Source organism: Vulpes vulpes, chromosome 10 (genome assembly GCF_048418805.1).
Source record: "Vulpes vulpes isolate BD-2025 chromosome 10, VulVul3, whole genome shotgun sequence".
NCBI lineage: Eukaryota > Metazoa > Chordata > Mammalia > Carnivora > Canidae > Vulpes > Vulpes vulpes.
Genome location: NC_132789.1, coordinates 1,870,914 through 1,891,273, shown reverse-complemented (window position 1 = coordinate 1,891,273; position 20,360 = coordinate 1,870,914). Strand labels below are relative to the sequence as shown.

Sequence of the window (20,360 nt, the reverse complement as noted above, 5' to 3'; positions counted from 1 at the left end):
ATTAAGTATGGTGTTGGCTGCTAATTTTTTCAAGTTGAGATAAATCCCTTCCTTCTCCTGGTTTCCTGAACAGGTGTTAAATTTTGTCCAATGCTTCCCTTGCATCTACTGAAATGATCAGATAGCTTTTGCCTTCTGCTCTAGTAGTACAATAAAGTATGTTGGATTTTTTTTCCAGAAAGTTAAAGCAGCCTTCATTCCTGGGATGAGCTACAACTGGGCATAGAGCATCAATCATCCTTTTAATATATTGCTGGATTTAATCTGCAAGTATTTCATTAAGGAACTTTTTAAAAATTCATGGTGCACTTGGTCTGTGGATTTCTTGTAATGTCTTTGTCTAGTTTTGCTATCAGGAAACTGCTGGCCTCCGGAGTTTGGGCATTTTCCTTCTCTCTAGAAGTTATATACAGTTTGCATCATGTACTCCGTAAGTTTTCTGTAGTATTCATCAAAGCTAAGTCTGCTCATTATTGCTTCAGTTTTGCCTACATTTGGGTATGCCTCCATACTTGGGAATATTTGTAAATATTTTCAAAAGATTTAGAAGAACATTAGTCCTGGCTACCTTTGCTAATTTTTTTTTTTTTTGAGAAATTGTCACCAATTGTTTTTTACCATGGTAAATAAAGTATACATAGGAAAATTTACCATTTTCACCATCTTTAGACATGTAGTAGCAAACAATGCATCCATGCGGTCGTTTAGACCCTAATTTCTTACCTCAGTATTTCTTGAACTGGAATTTTTTTTTTAAATTTAAAACATTCCATTTGATCTAGGATTTTTTTTTTTATTTTAGCTCTTCCAAGTTTATTCATCTCGCATAACTAAAACTCTATGCCCTCTGGCCTTCGGCAGAGGCTCGGCAATAAGATTGCGCAGGGTTCTCTACTCACATCGTCTGAATTGTAAAGTTGCCAAAGGGAATTTTTTTAAGATTTTATTTATTTATTCATGAGAGACACACAGAGAGAGGCAGAGACATGGGCAGAGGGAGAAGCAGGCTCCATGCTGGGAGCCCAGTGTGAGACTCGATCCCAGGACTCTGGGATCATGCCCTGAGCCAGAGGTAGATGCTCAACTGCTGAGCCACCCAGCCATCCCAGGAAATATTACAAACAGGGTTTGAATTCAGCCGCAAAGCCTCAGCTGTATGTGAGTGTTCCTCTTGCGCAAAGAATATCGCCTCAGTGCGAATCACTTCTGTTGGCCCCGGCAGGCTGTTGCCAATGGTTCAAGAGTGACGGCATTTTGTAAATGACTCCCTGAGTGTTGGTCACAACGATTTTAGAAAAAAGGGAGTGCCAGAAAAGGCAAGGCCATCGAGTTTTTCTTGTTTGCACGGGAGAACGGAATCCCACGAGGCTGCTCTGATAAGAAGTGTTTATTTTTTATTTTTTTAATAATGAATTTATTTTTTATTGGTGTTCAATTTGCCAACATACAGAATAACACCCAGTGCTCATCCCCTCAAGTGCCCACCTCAGTGCCCGTCACCCAGTCACCCCCACCCCCCGCCCACCTCCCCTTCCACCACCCCTAGTCGTTTCCCAGAGTTAGGAGTCTTCCATGTTCTGTCTCCCTCTCTGATATTTCCCACTTATTTTTTCTCCTTTCCCCTTTATTCCCTTTCACTATTATTTACATTCCCCAAATGAATGAGACCATATAATGTTTGTCCTTCTCTGATTGACTTATTTCACTCAGCATAAGAAGTGTTTAAAACAAAGATACAGAAGAAACGGCATTGTATAAAATAACAAATTTTATTTCTATAAAATATCTTACACTAGCTGTACACATGCACACACGCTCACGGTACTGAACCACACACAGACTAATTTCCTTTTAATAAATGTACCACATACTAATATATTACAATTTACAATATAATTTTTGAAGACACAATGGGAAAAGCTTAGTCATTCATTTATAAACCTTCCATAAATTACAAAAGAAAGGCAGTCTGAAAAGTATGTATAAAGAGTAAAAACAATTTACAAGTGGACAAGAAATACAAAAGAGTAACCAATCAAATACATCTGCCAGCAACTTTGTAAGTCTCTTGTTCAAGTGCCAATGATGAAGACTGGTGTGGAGCCGTTTCAAACAGACTTAAGCTTAGGATGTTGTGGGTGTGGCGTGTGCATCATGGGGACTGCTCTGCTGTGTGCTGTTTGCTGGGGGGCGGGGGAGAGGGGGTCTGTGTATGGCATGTGACAGATCATGGAAGTGACATCAATCCATGTGCCACAACATGTAACACTGAAAGCAGTGAGCATATCTCAGCTTTGGGCCAGCTTGAAGGAGTGGTGCTTCTCCAAACAAAGTGACTTTCTCTCTTTCTCTCTTTTCTGAATGATCTAAGTAAGTAAACATTTCCTGTGTGTCACCCGGCTCACTCTGGGAAGGCAAAAAGCTCGGGGTTCAAAATGCGCAGCCTGTACAACTGGATTTCAAAGCACTGTGTCTGTGAGAATGAAGAGCACTGAATGCACGACACATACAAAGTGTACACCGTAGCTTTTATTAGACAGTACAAATCATTGTGCATTAATAAGGCAAAACATCAAGGCGGTTAAACTAGGAATTTCAAGACCAGAGTTAAAGTGAGTTATGCGTCATGAGGCAAGCATTTTGCAAAGGGAAGAAGGTGGAAACCATTCCTTTAAGGGCGGATGACAAATGCACAGAGACCGGAAGCACAGGTGGGGAGTGAGCCACAAAAAGCTACTGGCCCCTGTGTGTCGGGGAGACCCCGCCTCCCGGCAGGCCGCAGGCAAGAGCGGTCGGAGAGGCTGGGAGGGAGCACCAGCGGCTCTTTGTCCTTGCAGTTGGCTTAAAGTGGATGGTAGTGCAAAGAGCATTTCTCTACTGGTGTCAGGGGAGGAGAGTGTTTTTTTAGGAAGTACTTGAGTCATGAAAGCCCTAGTTTGGAATTAAAGAGAATTACATGGATTGGGGAGTTGTCCAAAAGCACATGGATCATTTCACTGCACCCAGCTTTTTCAGCAGTTTCTTGCCTCTGGAAAGCAGCCCCTTTTTCTTTTTCGAGGACATTTCCCTGCCTCTCCCAGGACTACCAGTACCCATAGATGACGGAGGTGACCCCGAATGGAGATGGGCTGTGGGGGATGGCGCTCTCCTTGCTGTACCTGAACCCTCAGGAGGAACCTAGTAGGTACAGTGTGACAGTTTATTGAGTGCGTGAGCGCCAACAACATCCATCCGCTGGTAACATTGCACTGCCCCGTTCCCCACCAGGAAAGGTAAGGGATGGCTCGTGACTTCCTTTGGGATTAAAGGATGCCACGAGCCTCGCCTCGCGCACCCTCCCCACGGCAGGCCTAAGAGGGAGGGTCTAGCCATCCGCGTTTGGTCTGTGGTTTCTTTGTCTTTGGGGAAGGGGGATGCCATTGCTCTGGCAAAACAGAGCTAGGTAATAATGTGCTTTGTAAATTAAGACCAAAAGCGGAGGGGGGGAGGGGGATTAGGTTATAGTGAAATTGGCCTAGTACCCATCAGTAACCTTAAAAGCAAAAGTTCTTAAAGGGAACTTTGAAAGCAACGGGGTGTGGGGCCAGGGCGGGGGTGGGGGAAAGGATAGAGAATGCTGATCTTCTAGAGTGCATTCCTGGGGAGTCAGTACACTGTAGCAGATGGCACACCGGTTGAAAGGAAAAAAAAAACAACTAAAATGAACCTCAATCATAATCAAAGGAAGCTTAAAGGCCCTTATCGCATGCTTTTGTTATTTCCAAGTGATTGGAGATGAATTTTTGCCAATAGGGAGCGCACAGTAGTGCCTCTGTGTGCTTTGTGGGCTTACTCAGCAGCGGGGGCTCTGGCGCCCGCCTCCATCTGGGCGCACCCCGGTGCGCACCTGAGAGCACAGAGTCTCCTGTCCTGCACTCCCTCACCTCTCCACACAAAGCTCTGCCTAACATGAGTGTTCAGTAGCCAGCAGGCACGTGATGGGAGCCAAGGGCTTCAAGCTTGCTTGGATTTAAAATCAAGGTCTAGTTCCAATGGAAAACACCTAGTAAAGCATCCCAAAGTACACCTGAAGATACCATCTGTTCCATCTAATGTAATCAGTGCAGCTGCATGTCTCGTAAAACCTAGTATTGCATTGGTGCCCAGGCAGATTGGCCTCGCGGCAAACGCCCGTGTGCTCAGAACACGTGTTTGTGCTTTAGGGAGGAGCAGATGCTCTCTCGAAAGATAGAGGTATGGCCACCTGACAGCACCTCGTGGGGAGTCAAGCCGGCAGGCGGCGTGTTCAGAGCCAAGTCTGGATCGCTCAGTGCTCACTGCTCATCTGCTTGATCTCGAGTTATGTGTTTTTAAAGGAAAATTTTCCTATGGTAAACATCATTGTTTGGGTTGTGCTTTTTTCCAAGAGCGGCCAACAATGCAATATGCAGCTTGAGTTACGAGGAGACGTCGGAACACTCTCTACGTAAACAAACAATTAGCCTCTTAAGAAATATGTTCCCAATGTTGGCCTTTGAAATATTCTTAATGTAAATGGTAGGAAATGAGTAGTAAAGATGATTGTTTGACTGCAAATCTAGTTGCTTTACAACTGAGATCGAGTAAGAGCCTACTATTTTAGGTCCAATGTTTTTTTGAGACATATTTCTTTTTTGTTGTTGTTTTAACCCCACAGTGAAGCCCTGCATCTCCCGCCCTAGTCCGCTAAGGCCGCTGGCACCGCTACCTGCACGGGTATCTTCAGCTGCTCACTTACGTGGAGGCTAGAGTGCCTGATTAAGGTGTGAAATGAACACTCTTCTTCTGTTTCCAAGCAGATGAGCAAAGAAATAAAAATATATATATATAAAAATATAATATATAAAAACTGGCAGTGATGAAATAAAATAAAAATGAGACACTACACATGAATGTTCTCTAATAGTTAATTATGCTGGACAAGGTCTCTGGTGTTTGGTAAGAGAACTAAAACCCTAGCAGGACAAATGGCCAGCCTGGCCACCGAACGGAAGGGCTAGTCATCCCCTTCACTCTCAGCCCAACCGGAATGTGCATCTACAGTGTAGGATGAGGGCTCCCTTGGTGAGGAAAGGCAGATTGGTTAGAATCAAGAGGGGCAGTTTTTGTGAAATAAGCATAAATTAGAATTTTTAGGCACAACCCCCATGAAAGGGCAGAGAAAAAGGATTCAGGGCATAGGCTTTTCAGCCTAAGATGCACAAACACCCACGCGAGGACTCTGTTAAACCGTATGTGGCAGAGTGGGACAGGAGTCAAAAGTGTCGGGAGTGTCTGCTTACCCGTTTTGCCTTGGAGCGCACCAGCGTGTCTCGGGGGTAGTGGCACGGCACGTCAGACAGGTAGACTTCCACGTCGTCAGGCACTTCTTCCAGGAAGTTCGAAGGGACAAGGCCTTTTTGCCCATTAAGCTCCCCCTAGAAACACAGAAGGATGAATTACTCTACTTTCCCAAAACCTACCTCTTGCTTTGGTCGCAGGGGCAGAGCTCCAGGTAGAGTTGCCTGGTAGGTTCGTTCTGGCTCAGGAGTCGAAGGGAGTCCGGTGGTTCCAAACCACCCTGATCAGAAGAACAACCCTGGGACATGCTTATGGGGCAGGGTCCTGTCCCCTCCCCGGGGGCCTGTCTGGGGTGGAGCTGAGGAAGCTGTGGTTTGGTCACAGGGCTCAGGCAACTGCCAGGACCAGTCCTCAGGACCGCCCAGTGGAGTGGCCCTTCACCCTGGCCGACCTCAGCATCCATAGGGATCTTTAAAAACACCATTTGCACAGGCGCACCAATCCAGACAGGCTGATCCCCTCCCAAAGCAGGGGCGGAGGTGGGCAGCCAACAGGTGGTCCAGTGTGCAGGCCAGACAGAGAGCTACCGATCTGTCCCACGGACGACCACGTTCTCACTCTAAAAATGTAAACAATCTGGAGGACATGAAAGCGTCCGTTGATACCTCCTCAAAGGTAATACTCTTCAGGCTCATCTATTCCCTTCCAGAACTTTCTCTCACATATCTATGCAGGTACATAGTTGAGGTCACCATCCACAGGACATCTGTACCAAGTGGGTAATAGCCACTGTGTCACTTCCTCCCCACCATCCCCAATGCCCACCAGTGCCCAAAACCAAGTCCCAGGCTGGCTGGCCCCAGACTACATGGGAGCTTGTTGCTCTGTTTGCAAGTCTAGGAAATGGCAGCATGAGATGGGCAGCCCACTCCCTCCGGATTAGAAACCGCATCCAAGGACACAACCAACGGAGCAAAGAGGGAACCTATGGGATGGATGAGAGAATATCTGCAAGCTATTTACGGAGGGCTTCATGTCCAGAGCACACAAAGAACTCAACACAAGAGCCCCATTAAACAGCAGCAGACAACGGACTGACTTTGATATTTCCCCGCAAAAGACACACAAATGGCCAACGCACATGAAAAGGTATTCAGCATTAATTAGCATTAACATCTTAGGGAAGTGCAGATCAAAATGACAAGCTACCACCTCACATCCATGAGGACGGCTACTACGAAACAAAAACAAAACACCAATTAAAAAAAAAAAAAGTGTTGCCGAATACATGGAGAAATCGGAACCCTTATGCACTGCTGAGGGCAAAATAGTCCAGCGGCTCCTCACAAAGTAAAACACAGATTTAGCATATGACCCAGCAATTCCACTCCTAGGTCGGGACCCAGGGGATGTGGAAGCAGGGCCCGAGAGCCATGTTCGCACACCATGTTCATCACTGTATTACTCGCAGGGGCCAAGTGTCCACTGATAGACAAACAGGGAGCCAAGCCATATACACCCAGTGCACCCAGTGCATATACACCCAGTGCAGTAGCATCCAGCTTTGAAAAGGAAGGAGATGCTGGCTTGCACGATGCTCCACCCAGTGAGGTGAGGCAGGCGTGAAAAAACTCACTGTGTGCGGCTGCATTTCCGTGAGGCCCTGTGAGCAGGGAGATTCGTGGGGACGGCGAGGAGATGGGGTGCCGGTGCTGGAGGATGGCAGGGACGTAGGGTAACTAGTGTTTCATGAGGACGGAGCTTCAGGATTTCAAGAGGGGAAGAGTCCTGGGGGTACATGGTGACGATGGCTGCCCGACAGCCTGAGTGTGTGCATCGCCACGCACCGGGCACTTAGAAGCCAGCGAGACGGCAAATTGTATGTATTTTACCACAATTGAAGATAAAAATTAAAGAAGAGAGGTACCCCCGGGTATCTCCCACGTCTTCCCAGCAAGAATCCCTCCTGAGCCCGGTACACACGTGCCCGGTCTGGCCACCTGCCCTCGCTGCGACCCTGGAGGCCTCTGTCCCCTTTCTGGCGACCACTCTAATCCTCCTTCCTCAGCCTCCCCTAGGAGCTCATTTTTCTCTCTTGGTGTCCCTTAAAGACTTTCTCTAGGACGTCTTCGTTGCTTACATTACTATACAAGTGCCCCCGAGGATTTCTCCCACATCAAGAGTCACAAATCACATCTACACGCAGACACTCCAATGTCTACACAGCCCAGACCTCAGCCAGAGTCCCCTCCAGCATCAGCCACGTCTGCTCCTTCAGGCGGGCACCACGTGGAGTAGATGGCTCGCATCTGGGGACCATGTTCTGTGAAAACGCACAGCCTCATCCTCAAATTCCTGGTGGCACCACGTTCAGGTCATGAGGCCCGTGAGCACCCAGACCTAGGACAGTCCTGCACTTCCAGGCATCCAGATGGACCCTGGCTCTGGGCTCACTGGGCAGAAGGGGGGATGAACATGCCCACGGTGTTTACTGTTTCCCCTGCATCCTTCTGGGCCTCCTACACGCCATCCTATTAACACCCACGGCAGAATCTGGGCATCTTCTTGGACAACACATTCACCCCAACTAACCACCCGAGCTCTGGCACCCAAGCCACCTCCAACTGCTCTCCTGCATCACCTGGACCGGCCCATAGCCTGTGCCTCAGCCTTGGGGGCTCCCACCTCTCTCGCCCACCCACTCTCGAGTCCGTGACAGGACAGGAAAGCCTGCCATCTGCCCACTGGCAGACCCTTTACAGTCTCACCTAGAAAGAAATGGGGCACAGAGCATGAGCAGCCGCACTGAACACTGACCTGCAAGAATCAGGAACTTGGACTCCATGCACATCTGAGGCTGTGAACTCATTGGACTCAAAGGGAAACCTACCTTACGGGGACTTGACACTTTCCTTCCCAGCTGTTGCGATTTTTTAAAATGGCAGGGGGATGGGGAAGATGGGGATCCTGGGGCAGGATGGCAGCCCTGTCTCAAGCCACACCTGCATCGGCCCACTAGTCAGCTCCCTCATGGCCCTGCAGGCTCGGGCCTGGGATGGAGGCACCCAGGGGCCCCAGGTGCAGAAGCACCAAGAGAAGCCCATCCACATTCTTTCTCTCTTTTCCTCAGGAGATGTTGGGAAAGGAAGGAGGTCGCTGGACCCTGGGCTCTGAGCCAGGACCCTTGCTCCTCACCTGGCCCGGCTGCCACGAGCTCAGAGGAAGGTCAGCAAGGAGTCCCACACTCTGCTGGTGTGGACTGGGTGTTAACTTTGTTTATTTGCATTCCTTCCTTCCTCTGTATGAAAAGGTATACCTTATAAATAACCAGAAAGTTAAATTGTTTGGTACATGTGTGGATGGAAGACAATTCTAAGTAGGAGAATACGAATATGTATACTTGGTTTAAGCTTATGGACATGGGCAGTGCCCTTGTCAGAGAAGAAGGGACAGAGCTGCTCACAGCCCCACCTTCCTGAATCATAACCTCTGGGACAGGGACCTTTCTGAAAGCCAGAGGAAGCATTTATTTAGGTAATTTTAGGGGCAAGAACACACAAGCAAAAATATACATACGAAATGAATCAAACGGTGTTTTTTGATGTTTCAAAAACTTACATAATAAAATCCATCTTCATCAATCTCACCAAAAACAGTAATGATGTCCCCCGTGCAAAACGTGAGCTCTGCCTGTGGAGAGAGCAGGTCAGGTTAACACCTTCCCATACAGAGCTGCTGGTTTCCTTCAACACGTTCTTCACGAATGCTCTACTGATTTTTTTTTTTTTATTATTATGGTGGCACCGACCTGCTCTTTCAATCAAACAGGGAGGAAGGGCAGGAAGCCGACGAGCACCTCTGTGCACAGCATCTTGGGAACGAAGATGTGCTCAGAGTACAGCCCGCCTCCAGGCAAAGCGCCACCTCCCCATCCTCACCAGAACTTGGCACTGCTGCTGTGTTCCCCTCACCCCTGTGGTTCCCTTCTAAAACTAGTCAAAGAGTTAACATGAAAAACCCAAGATTTCAGGGAAACATCCTCTGCAGTGCAAGGACCTTTCACTGAGTGCAAAGACCTTTACTCAATTATGACTTGTCTATGAAGTGTCTGCGACATGCCAGGCACCAGCATAGAGACAGGCACATGGACTCTAATGCAGGATGCAGACACAGACGAAGGATATGTGGGTTTATCTCTGACCATGTAGACGAGGGAAGGAAGCTGACATCTCAACGCCACCAGGTGTCCCCGAGGAATCAGGTCTGCACAGAAATGCTTGGAGAGTGAGCTCTGAATCTGAACCATGAGCTGGCAGCGTGTCGGGCCTAATGAAAACTGTGGGTCATGGACTCAGACACAGCTTGTCATCTGCGGAAGCAGGTGCACGGGCTAAAAACCTAGCCCCTTAGCCCTGGAGACCAGTCCCTCCCATCTTGCCAGGGTGTCAAGGGCCACACCAGCCCAGACCATGTGAGCAGAGGAGCCCAGGCCTCCCCCTCAGCTTCCACGTGCGTGTGTGAGGCCCTACTGCTTTCGCTCGGGGCCCAGACAAGGTGGGCTGTTAATTCTCCCTTCAAGACAACCCTACAGAGCCATCCCCCGAGGACGAGGACGAGGATCACAGACTGCTCCTCCCATAGCATCCTGTACGAGGACCCCGGGCCACAGCGATGAGGTTTGTCCATAGCTGCTGTGCCCCTTATCTATCTCCTCCTACCGTTTAATGGTCTGGTCGCCCTCCCTATGGACATGTTCAGAGAAGTTGGAGGTGGGAGAGCAAATCACGTGGCTCCCAACAGCTCTGCAGGGAAAGGCCCAGGGACCAGCCATGTACCTCCACGTCGATGTTGGGTGAGCTTTCTCTCGGGTCGTAATCGTACAGGGCCACCACCCTTCGTGTCACCCTTGGCTGCCGGCTGCTTCTTCTGCTTCTCTCTGTTTACATCACAAGAAGAAAGCCATCATGTGGTTATTTCAAAAGGAGTGGCATCCCCTGTCCCTTGTCCCCAAGGTAGTAGGGCAGGGCATACTTGGCCCGCAGGACCAGAGGACCACCCTCTCAGGTGTCTTGTGCTCAGGGGCACGCGCACCAGCGAAGCCTCCAGCTCTGGGGCCGGTTGCCTTCTGCTGTTTGTCCTCACATATTTTCTCTGGCCCATTGTCCCCCTCTTACAATAGCAAGGACGTTTCCCTTCCCCAATGTGTCCATCCAACAGGGAGACTAAGATGAAGTGGGCGATCCTCCGGAATAACAGATCCAAAGTCTCTGGGCAGCACAGGACAGCAGTCTCTCCCAGAGAAAGCTGATGCTGGAGCTTGTCTTCCAAACACAGCCACTCTGTGCCTGGAGCTGGTTTTTGGAATTCATACAAATGAAGACCATTAAAGACAAGTATTTTGAAAGCAACAGGCATCAGTTATGTGCCCTTTCAGGGGCTCTTAGCAGGTGCAGTGTCCGGCTGTGTGTGCGTGAAGGTCCAGGGATCCACACCTTGGCTCCTGCTCAAGAACCGCTGTTTTAATTTAGGAACAGGAGGATGCTTCTGTAGGGCCTGTGAACATGTGTTTCCTTGAAATAATTCCAAGATCTTCTAGGGGTCCCTTACTGTACTTGTGAGTGCTGTTAATTCTCCAGGGAGTGCTGTGAGCATGAACAGTCATCGAGATACATTCTGTTTAGAGTCTGCTTCTGTAAATGACAGGGAGCCCATCTGGTCATCAAGATACAGGACAGTTCCGTCACACCCAGAAACTCCCGTACGGTTCTTGTCATCACCTCCAGCCCAGATAACCGCTGGCCTATGTTCTGTCCCAATACTTTCACCTTTTCTAGAATATCCTGTAGATGGAATCATACAGTTTTTAGAAACTCGCTTCATTTATCAGGCAACGCACCTGAGGTCCACTGGTGTGATTTCACGTCAGCAGTCCTAGCAGTCCTAGCAGTCCTACTTTTACTGGTGAGGAGCACCCTGCGTGGATGCACCAGTTACGGATCCACTTATCAGGGGCAAGACGCCTGTTGTCCCCGCATCCGTGATCCTCAGTCCAGCCAGTGGAAGGCTCACACAGCTGCTGGAGTGTACGAAAGCCCCCCTCCTCCAGGGCAAGGACGCAGGAGGGGTGGATGGACCGTCTGCGTGTGTGTCCGGCTATAGAAGGACATGTCCACCTGTCGGGCAGAGTGGCTGTGCCACGCAGGTTCCCCTCCAGCGGCTGGAGCTCCAGTTCCACGTCCCCGTGCACACGGGGTGTGGCTGTCCTCGTTGGGGCATCCTGGCTCCTTGTCGTGGCTTTACCTGTGTTTCCCCAATCACGCTTGGCCTCTCTCCACCTGCTTGTTGACCATCCCTGTATCTTCCGTGGCAAAGGATCTCCTTGATCTCTGGCCCACTTTGCATGAATGTTTGCTTTCTTGCTGAGCCGTTGTGGTTCCTCTTGCCTTTCCCTTCGTGCTGTTTCTCAGCCTGGAATGGCTCAATATTACTGAAGCCTGACACCGGTCTTTTCTTTTGCGTCATGGTTTGAGTGTCACGTCAGAAATCATTGCTTAATCACCACAAAGTTTTTTCCTAGGCGTTCCATGGTCTTAGTTTTTACACTTACGACTGTGTTCAATTTTGAGTTCGTTTTTTTTTTTTTTTTTTTTTAATTTTGGCAGGAGTATGGCCTGAGCTTCATTTTCTTGGCTCAATTCCAGCACCCGTTATGGAAAAGGCTGTCTTTTCCCCAATCTTGGTCAAAACCGAGTGGACGGTGCACGTACCAGTCTGTGTCCGGACTTACCCTGTTCCACAGACCTGTGTGCCTCTGGGGTCACTGACACCACCTCACCCTCATTAGCTCACCTACATGCTCAGTCTTCAAACCCACTCACATGAGTCCTTCCACTGTTCTTTTAAAACCTCGTTGGGGGCAGCCCCGGTGGCACAGCGGTTTGGCGCCGCCTGCAGCCCGGGATGTGATCCTGGAGGCCCGGGATCGAGTCCTGCATCAGGCTCCCTGCATGGAGCCTGCTTCTCCCTCTGCCTGTGTCTCTGCCTCTCTCTCTCTCTCTGTCTGTCTGTGTGTCTATGAATAAATAAATAAATAAAATCTTGAAAAAAAAATTTAAAAAAATAAAACCTCGTTGGGCAACTGTAGTCCCTTTGCTGTTGCACACATGTCTGTTCAGCATATCAATTCTACACAGATCCCGGCACAGACATTGACTGGGGTGGTCACAGCTGCAGGTCCGTGTGGGGATGTTGGATGCCTTCACCTGCCTGAACTCTGGTGACATCGTGTCTATGTACTTAGGGATCCTGATGACCTTCCTCAGCCCCCCTGGTCTAGCCCACGCAGAGCCTGGTGCGTCTGCCCTTCCACCGGCAGTAGTTTCACTTTCTAAATGTCAATTTCGAACTTTTCACGCTGAACATCTAGAAAAACAATTGCTTTTGTATCTGTTGACCTTGCTAAGGCCACTTGTTAGTTCTAGAAACTTCCGTTCTAGATTCTTGGAGATTTTCTAAGTAGATTTTCATGTCATCTGTGACTAGAAAAAGTTAAATGTCTTCTTTTCCGGTCCATACCCACTTTCTACCTGTCTCACCACCCGTGATGTCGGGAAAGGGCCATGAGGCAGACACAGGGTCCTGCTCCAGCAGCCCTAACCACCCCTCCACTCCACCCACCTGTCCCAGCTGCCGAGGGAGGAGCACACTCAGTCTGCAGGGACAATGATACTTCCTAGTGCTAGAAGGGCCTGTGGAGTCTCAGTCAGGTTCTCTCAAAAGTCACATTCAGAAAAAAAGACTAAAGCAGACATTTAATCTAATTGGTAGGAACACGAGTCAAGCTACTGTTTTCCAGCGGAGCGCTTGGAGGCTTTCTGGGTCTGCGGTGTCCAGAGTCCGTTCCTGCTCTGAACCCATCACAGTGGCGGCAGGAAGGGACTCGGGGGCGGACAGGCCCCACAGAGCTTCCGTCTCGTGGACTGCATCTGGGCAGTGTACTCACAGGAAGCCACAGCCAGCAGGTGTGGGTTTTACCGAACTTCAGATTGTGAGTTCATTCATACCAAAGAGGTCGAACCGTTTTATTCGATTTTGTGATTATCCTTAAAATGACACAGATTCTTTGAGCCGTTGAATTTTGTCTCTGAAATCCAATTTAGAACTAAGTTAACCTAATGTTTTGAAGCATAAAACCTAGAACATAAATGACACAAAATGTACCTTTCTGCCTCCAGCTATTTAGAGAAAGCAAACGCTTTTGTGATGAGAAGATTTTCCCTGCCCGTGGGCAAAATTTAGAGATCACAAATATAATGTTTAAATTCACCAAAACCAGTTTTGCTGTGTACTCACTCGTGCTTGCAAATTGGGTCAAGATAAACGAAGGAGTTTGTCATCTCTCCACGCTAAAGGGTGAAAATACTTTCTGCCCTTTGGACCAGCAACGTCCACCTGAAGAATAAAAGCACGACGCTCCCTCGTCCCCCTCTGAACCCAACTGCGGCTGGGCCAAGGCTCTCAGCCCGTCCCCGGCATCCAGGCTTCGCGCTGCCAGAACGCGGCGGGCGCTCGATGCTCATGCTCGAGGCTCCGGAAGCTTCGGGCTCTGCTGAGGTCGTCTTGCCGCGTCCTCGCAGGGTAGAAGAGGCGAGGGACGCCCCTGGGGCCTCTTTTATAAGGACATTAATGCCACTCTGAGGGCTGCACAGCCATGACCTCGGCTTTCCCGGTGGCCTCGCTTCCTGACCATCACCGCGGGGGTCACATTATAAACTTAAAAATTTCAGGACATTCAAAAACACCACAAAGTATTTTCTAGATTGGAGAGACTTTCAGTAAGCAAGGGTGTACTTCATCTTCCATGGGAAAGCCCTAAATATTTAGTGCTTATATGTCCATAAAGCATGCAGGACTATTACAAGCTGGTTTGCAGAGTGGGTTAATTTTCAGATTCCCTTGATATGTTTAAAAGGCACAGACTGGACCCTGTCCACACTACCTCCTGCTCCCAGCGGGTGGTGCGGCCTCAGGGTGCTGGGGAGGCAGGAGCAGCCCCACCAGCAAGTGCAGGCGTGAGCAGGGGGCTGTCTCTTACCTATTTTCTCCACAGGCGTGTTCAGAGGAAGGAAGCCTTGTCTCAGAAGCTGGTCCATCATCTCCTCATCGTCGGCTTGGATTTCTGAGACCATGTTACAAGGAATAAGGCCGAGTCGGGCACAGGTCTCCCCACGGTAGAAGCCATCCGCATCTTTGTCACCATAGACCTGGAGCCCATGCGAAAGGCCAAGGCAGCATGAGTGCTGGTCACAAGCACATCAGCTGTGCTGGCGTGGAGCGGAATGTTGTCAGAATATGCTGGAAGAACACCGTCATCACCTACACCTGCCCTGCGGATGTGCACACCTACCCTCCACCCGTGAGACTGCACCTCTGAAAGCCGGCTTCTGCCCCAGGCTTTGGACAACCCACTGGTCTCCCGTCAGTCAGTGGGGAGCACAAGTCAGGGCCTTGGCGTCACTTTGCCAGATGTGTGTGTTGAACTCACACAGTGAAAGGCATGAGCGATGAGACCCCACCCCACAGGCAGGACTTTGAGACTCTGCTTATTGATGTTTCCATCCATAGTAAATGGCTTTCTCCGTGAGACTGAGCACCAGGCTCTCTCTCCTATTCCTAATTCAGACTCACAGGGTCCCTCCTCCCTGCTGGTCAGAAGGCTGAATATTTAATGCAACAGAAAAAGCCTGCCATTGGGACGAACTAAGGAACTACAGTATGGTGACAGCACCCCCCCCCTCCTTTGGTGGCCCCCAGCCGGGCCCCCACCTTGATGATCTGTCCTTCCTTAAAAGGAAGCTCTTCTTCTGCAGCATCTGGATTTGGGGACATGGTGAGAGGGTCATAGTCAAAAAGCGCCACGAAGATCCGGGCTGGGAGCTCTTCGGCACCAGGGTCTGTTTCTGACTCTTCGTAGAAGTCTGGAGAAAGGTGGTCCCGCTCACTGTATTCATCTGGGAGCATGTGGAGACAAAGGCAGAGTGCTAGGTGATTGCTGCCGGCCATGCCTTCCACTGGACTTAGAGACCTGTGCTGTTACATGAAATACGGTTTACAAGACGGGGATGGCGGGGGCACTGTAACTTCTGCCTTTTAAAATAAGTTTGTGGTTAATATGCAGATCATCACAGACGGGCTTGAAAAGCAGGTAGCTATTGTGGCATTGAGCGCGGGACAGGCTGTCTGCTGCTGAGCACAGCCGGTGGGACAGCCCCTCTGGTGACCAAAAGGCATTCGCACATCAGTCCAAGTTTGGGGCACTTCTCTGAGTTACTCACTGATCCCTAAATACTTATGCATTCTTCATAAAACTCCACCTTAGATTAGGTATCATAATACATGTCACTGCAGCAAGCAGGGGAGGGAATCTGCTGGCAGACGATGCTGTCCTGTCCCCCTGGGACCGGTTCAGCACAGCCAGGCTTGCGGCGACCAGCACCCAGACGGAGCACAGGGGTCCGGACGGGAGGACATCACAGGGAAAAAAAATTAGTCAAAAAATAAAAAGCACTTTAACTATAGGAAAGGTTGATTTTTAAAATGCAGTGGACTGTTGGCATTATTTAAATTCGGGGTCTTTTTTCAGGATGCCCAGACAATCTAGAAATTCAGTACTTTGTCTTCTGCCAGGAACAAGCTTTGTTCCTTCACTGGCTCATGAAGTTCTGATCTTCTTTAGACTCAATGGAAAGATCTCACACTCTTCCTCTGGTTTTCATTGTTACCACAATTAAATGGTGTGAAAATACGCCAAGCACCTGGTTACCTCCGTATGCCCATGTGCAGCACTGAGGCAGAGAAAAGCATCCACACATGAGAGCGGGGCCATCTCTCCTGAGTTTGCGCCCATGGCAGCGAGGACCAGCAGTGCCATGGAGACGGGCCAGGAAGGGGAGAGGCTCCCGCCCAGTGGGTTCTTGACCCATCTCCGAGGGCAGACAGCATGAGGGGCCGGGAGCTGGGTCAGCTCCAAAAGGTTGGCCCACAATGACAGCCGTGGTCCTCGAAGCTGTCTGCACGGGAGTGCATACCCTTGGCAGCTGGCCTGAGCTCAGGGACCCTGATACAGAAAACCCTGTCTTCACCCAAGCAGCATCTGTGCTGCAAGAGGCATGCAGACCGGGGACGGTCTCCGAGGCTGGGTCCCAGCAAAGGCTCCGGCCAGAGTGTGCAATGGTATCGGGAGTGGTGGTGGGACCCACCCTGCCCCATGAACCCCCTCTGGTTTGGGGGGGGAGTGTGGATGTGTGTAAATTGGTGTGAGTAGGAGGTGGCTCTGCTACCTCTTCTTCTGGAGGGGGTGCATGGCTGCTTTATGAAACCCGGACCTCCCCAGGAAGAGTAGAGTGGCCTCCATGGACTGTGTCTGTGGGCCCGGCTTCTCCAGGCACTAGGGGGGAGCTGGGAAGCCAGACTGAGGAGGGACTTACCTCCAGCTCTGGTCTGACCTGGCGTGGACACTCATCCCCTCTGCCCAGAGGTGGAAGTGGCCTGGCACTGGGGTCACTACGGCTGGGTCGGGGGGTCTGTTGGGCAGGAGGGAGGGCCTGCATGCCACAGGCACAATCAGTGCTCCCAAGTCCACTGGTACCGCGAGAATAAGCATCAGGTGTACAGGAGGGACAGGCCCCTCACCACCTGACCCAGACTGACCCCTTCACTGTTAACGTCCACTGTCATCTCTACAAGAAAAAGGGAATCTGGCATTTCATTTCCTCCTCACAGGGAAACCCATGTGGGTCTGCATTCTAAGGTGCCAAGCTTCATGTATTTATTCCTTTTGAATCTGTGCTCCCTGGGCACCCAGAACGTGCCATGTATCCTTGTTCTGTGAGCTCAGTCACCAGAACAGCAGAGGGAACAGGAGACCCTGGACAGGTCACAGTCCCCTGGTCAGAATGGGGACCTCTGAAGTGGGGCACCTTGCAGACTGGTGCCCTAAGGGCACACAGATAAATGCAAAGACCAACCATGATGAAGCAAGAAACCACACCCGATTAAATCCTCCTGCGAGTCACAGATCAGGGTCCTGAGATCCTCCTCACACTGATTGTAGGATCAAGAATTTACGACATCGGAGCTGTATACTCTGTGCGTGTATGTGGTTTACTGTGATGCTACATGATAAGGACATACAATTAAACCAAACCATCATGGATTTCTTGAGTTGCATTAAAAGGCACTTTTTTTTTTTTTGGTTAAAACGTTAGCATTACTCTCTGCTAATTTAACTAGTGATTTATTAAGATGAAAACATGTGTGCAGCCTTTTTGAAATCTCTACCGTAAGACACCCCCAATCAGAGGCTGTCAGAGACTCCTGGGGCTGAGGGTCAGGGGGCTGGACCTCTCCTCGCCCACCTGGCTGTCTGCAGCAGTCATTAGTCCCTTCTGCAGAGGGTCCCTCCCTGTCCCCAGAGATTGGGGACGGAGGCCCTGCAGACCCCCACAGAGGACACCATGCCCCAGTGCCCTCGACATTAAGGCTTCAACCATGTGAACAGCAGCCATTCATGCAATGGGCCCTGTTGCATCTTCACACCTGACGGTGATGATCCAGTGAAGACTCTGAAATCCAGTTCAGGGGCCCCAGCCCTGCCTCACCTCGGCTCTAGATGGCCAGTCCCCGCAGGCTATGCACCCTGGATGCCAGGACACCCTTTGCAGGCTCGGTGACTGTTACAGGGGGTGACACACAGATGACATGCACATGAGAGAGCTGTGGCACGGGTTAGGGCACCGAAGCCAGCTGTCACCCTGCCAGGTGATCTAGAACCAGAGAGACCAGCACTTGCCAGGCTGGACTGTGCATGTTTGGTTGGTTTCTAGTTAACTAAAAAGGCTCTTTTTTTTTTTTTTTAAGGATCTTTAACATTCAATGACATTTTTACTGATAGATAAAAACATTCTAAAACCATAAAGTTGGAAAAGGAAACTTTTTTGTCCCTGTTGTCTGGACACTACAAGGAAGAAAAATCTGGAAAAAGGACATTTTAGAGGCTCTGTTTTACGTCATCACATCTGTCTTTCTTTTTAGCTGATGTGAAAGGAGGCAGACCGGCCCCTGAATGTCAGCTGTGCGTCTGCAACTAGAGCCCTGTGTGCAGGCTCTGGGAGCCCCTCTGCTGCCCCCGCCCCCAGAGCCCTGGATCACCAGGCCTTGTGCGCCCATTCCCTGCACTGCACTCCCTGGTTTGTCATCTAGTGTGTGGGCGTTTTCACAAAAGGCCAGTTTGGGCTGATTACCAAGTTCCATCACCTTTTGCAAATACTTTTTGGAATTTTTTTTTTTTTGCCACAATCTGTTCTGGTGGATCCAACAGTAGAAGTCTTCCCATCCAAGCTTCCCCACTGGGTCGGTTATGGTGACTAAAATGACAGCTTTCAGCAAGACTGGCTCAATTCCAAAAAGGAAGGGAAGGAGTGGGCAGGGTGCCAGAGGAGGGCACACGGGCAAGGAGGCAACCACGTGGAGGAGGGCGGCCTGTACTCCCGAGGACACATCAGGCCTCGTGGTGTCTCCCGTCACTTTGAGCCCTGGCTGCCAAAGCATTTTATGCACGTAGAGAACTCTCCGTTACTCGGGCTTATATAAACGTTTGGAGTTTAGCTGCCACTCCTGCTTCTTTGACCACGAGCATCTCATGAGAGGACAGGCTGGGACGCGGAGAGGCAGCACACTGCAATCCTTCTAGGTCTCATGTCACTTGGCCTCATGTCACTTGAGAAGATTGACATGAAAAGCCAATATGATGTTAGAGAACATTTTATTTTGTCTTAAGCTCTTTCTGCTTTCTTTTTGCCATAAATAACGGAGAATTTTCTGTACACGGTGGAAATGCTACTCCTCATGAGTTTCTAAACATGTTCAGATCAAAGACTGAGCAGCCATGTGCTCTGTGGTTGGAAGAAAGAGAAAGGTGTCAGTCGGGAGGCCCACTAACCGATGGATGGGACCATCATTGGCCGGGACCTCTGAGGACCAGCGCTGCCATGGGAGAACCTCCGGCCCACGTGATCCGCCCTGTCGGCCCGTCCTGCAGACACTGGGTTTCCTAGAATCTAAAGACAAAACAACAACAGAGTGGTAAGTCTCGCCAGCCTTGGGGAACAAGAGAACCAAGTTAGCCAAATCAATTCAACTTAGAAGCAGAAGCTCTAAAGGCAACTAAACTTAGCTTTTAACTGAAAGGTTAGCTGAATAACCTGGAAGAGAAGAAAGCTGCTCGCCCCAGGCACCCTGTCCTCTACGCCAGAGTCGCTTTTCGACACACGGATAGGAGTGAGGGCAAGAAGGGACTCTTGGGAGGCACCGCTCTGTGTGGCCCCTGCTGCCAAAGCCAAACGCTTGGAACCAAAGTGGGAGCGGCTCACAGCTGCGGCGCCTCTGACCACACACGGCCCTTAGCTAGCCTCGGGCCAGCCTGCCTCCTGCCGCGCCACCGGAGGGGCCCTGCACTTCCAAACATCCCGCCTAGACAAAGTTGGGTGTGAGGTCAATAAAAGTCAAAGACAGAGGGTTCTGTGGGCTATCAGCTTGGAGACTCACGGCCACACCGTGGCCCTAATCTGAAGGCGCCAATCAATTGTCAGGGCTGACTCGGATGGTTTGCTTCTAACTTGCACTAAAGGTCAGAACCATAGGAGATAATCAAAGCGAAACGTCCAGCTCGCTGGTAAGTAGTTGAGCCAGAAAGTTCTCAGGGACACAGGGAATGAAAGGTGGTCAGGGAGTCCCAGCAATTAGGTGGCGGGGCGGGGTGTGGGCTGCAGGTGGCAGGTGACTCAGTGGATTCCAGATCGGCGCCCTGGTGTGGACAGACCACGACCGCAGGGCTCAGACCCAAGGCCTGGTGCCTGGTGGCGGCTCACCTGTGTTTTCATGGAAAAGTTCAGCATGACAGGGGCAAATGTTCTGGAAAGGGGACACAAGGTAAAGATGAATGAAGCCTTGAATGAACCCCTACCCTTGACAACCTGCTAATAAGCCTGGAACACAAGGCAGGA

At 50.1% G+C, this 20,360-nt stretch overlaps 1 protein-coding gene across 50 annotated transcripts in view; it reads right to left on the bottom strand.

Annotated features, from left to right (window-relative positions):
* Nucleotides 1-1,750: 1,750 nt before the first annotated feature.
* The window catches only part of RIMBP2 (RIMS binding protein 2), a 221,612-nt gene continuing 203,002 nt past the window's right edge, over nt 1,751-20,360 (bottom strand). For 20 of the 50 annotated variants that reach the window (XM_026017062.2, XM_072722633.1, XM_072722628.1 and 17 more), the window contains 7 exons: nt 19,298-19,415; nt 15,124-15,308; nt 14,393-14,561; nt 10,134-10,234; nt 8,917-8,988; nt 5,301-5,435; nt 1,751-3,177 (listed from right to left, as the gene is read on the bottom strand). In XM_026017062.2, coding sequence (XP_025872847.2) covers nt 2,989-3,177; nt 5,301-5,435; nt 8,917-8,988; nt 10,134-10,234; nt 14,393-14,561; nt 15,124-15,308; nt 19,298-19,415 — 969 coding nt within the window. In that variant the 3' untranslated portion in view covers nt 1,751-2,988. Of the gene's footprint in view, nt 4,804-5,300; nt 5,436-8,916; nt 8,989-10,133; nt 10,235-14,392; nt 14,562-15,123; nt 15,309-19,297; nt 19,416-20,360 lie in introns of all 50 variants that reach the window. The other 30 variants (XM_072722625.1, XM_072722648.1, XM_072722622.1 and 27 more) reach the window with 3 other exon arrangements.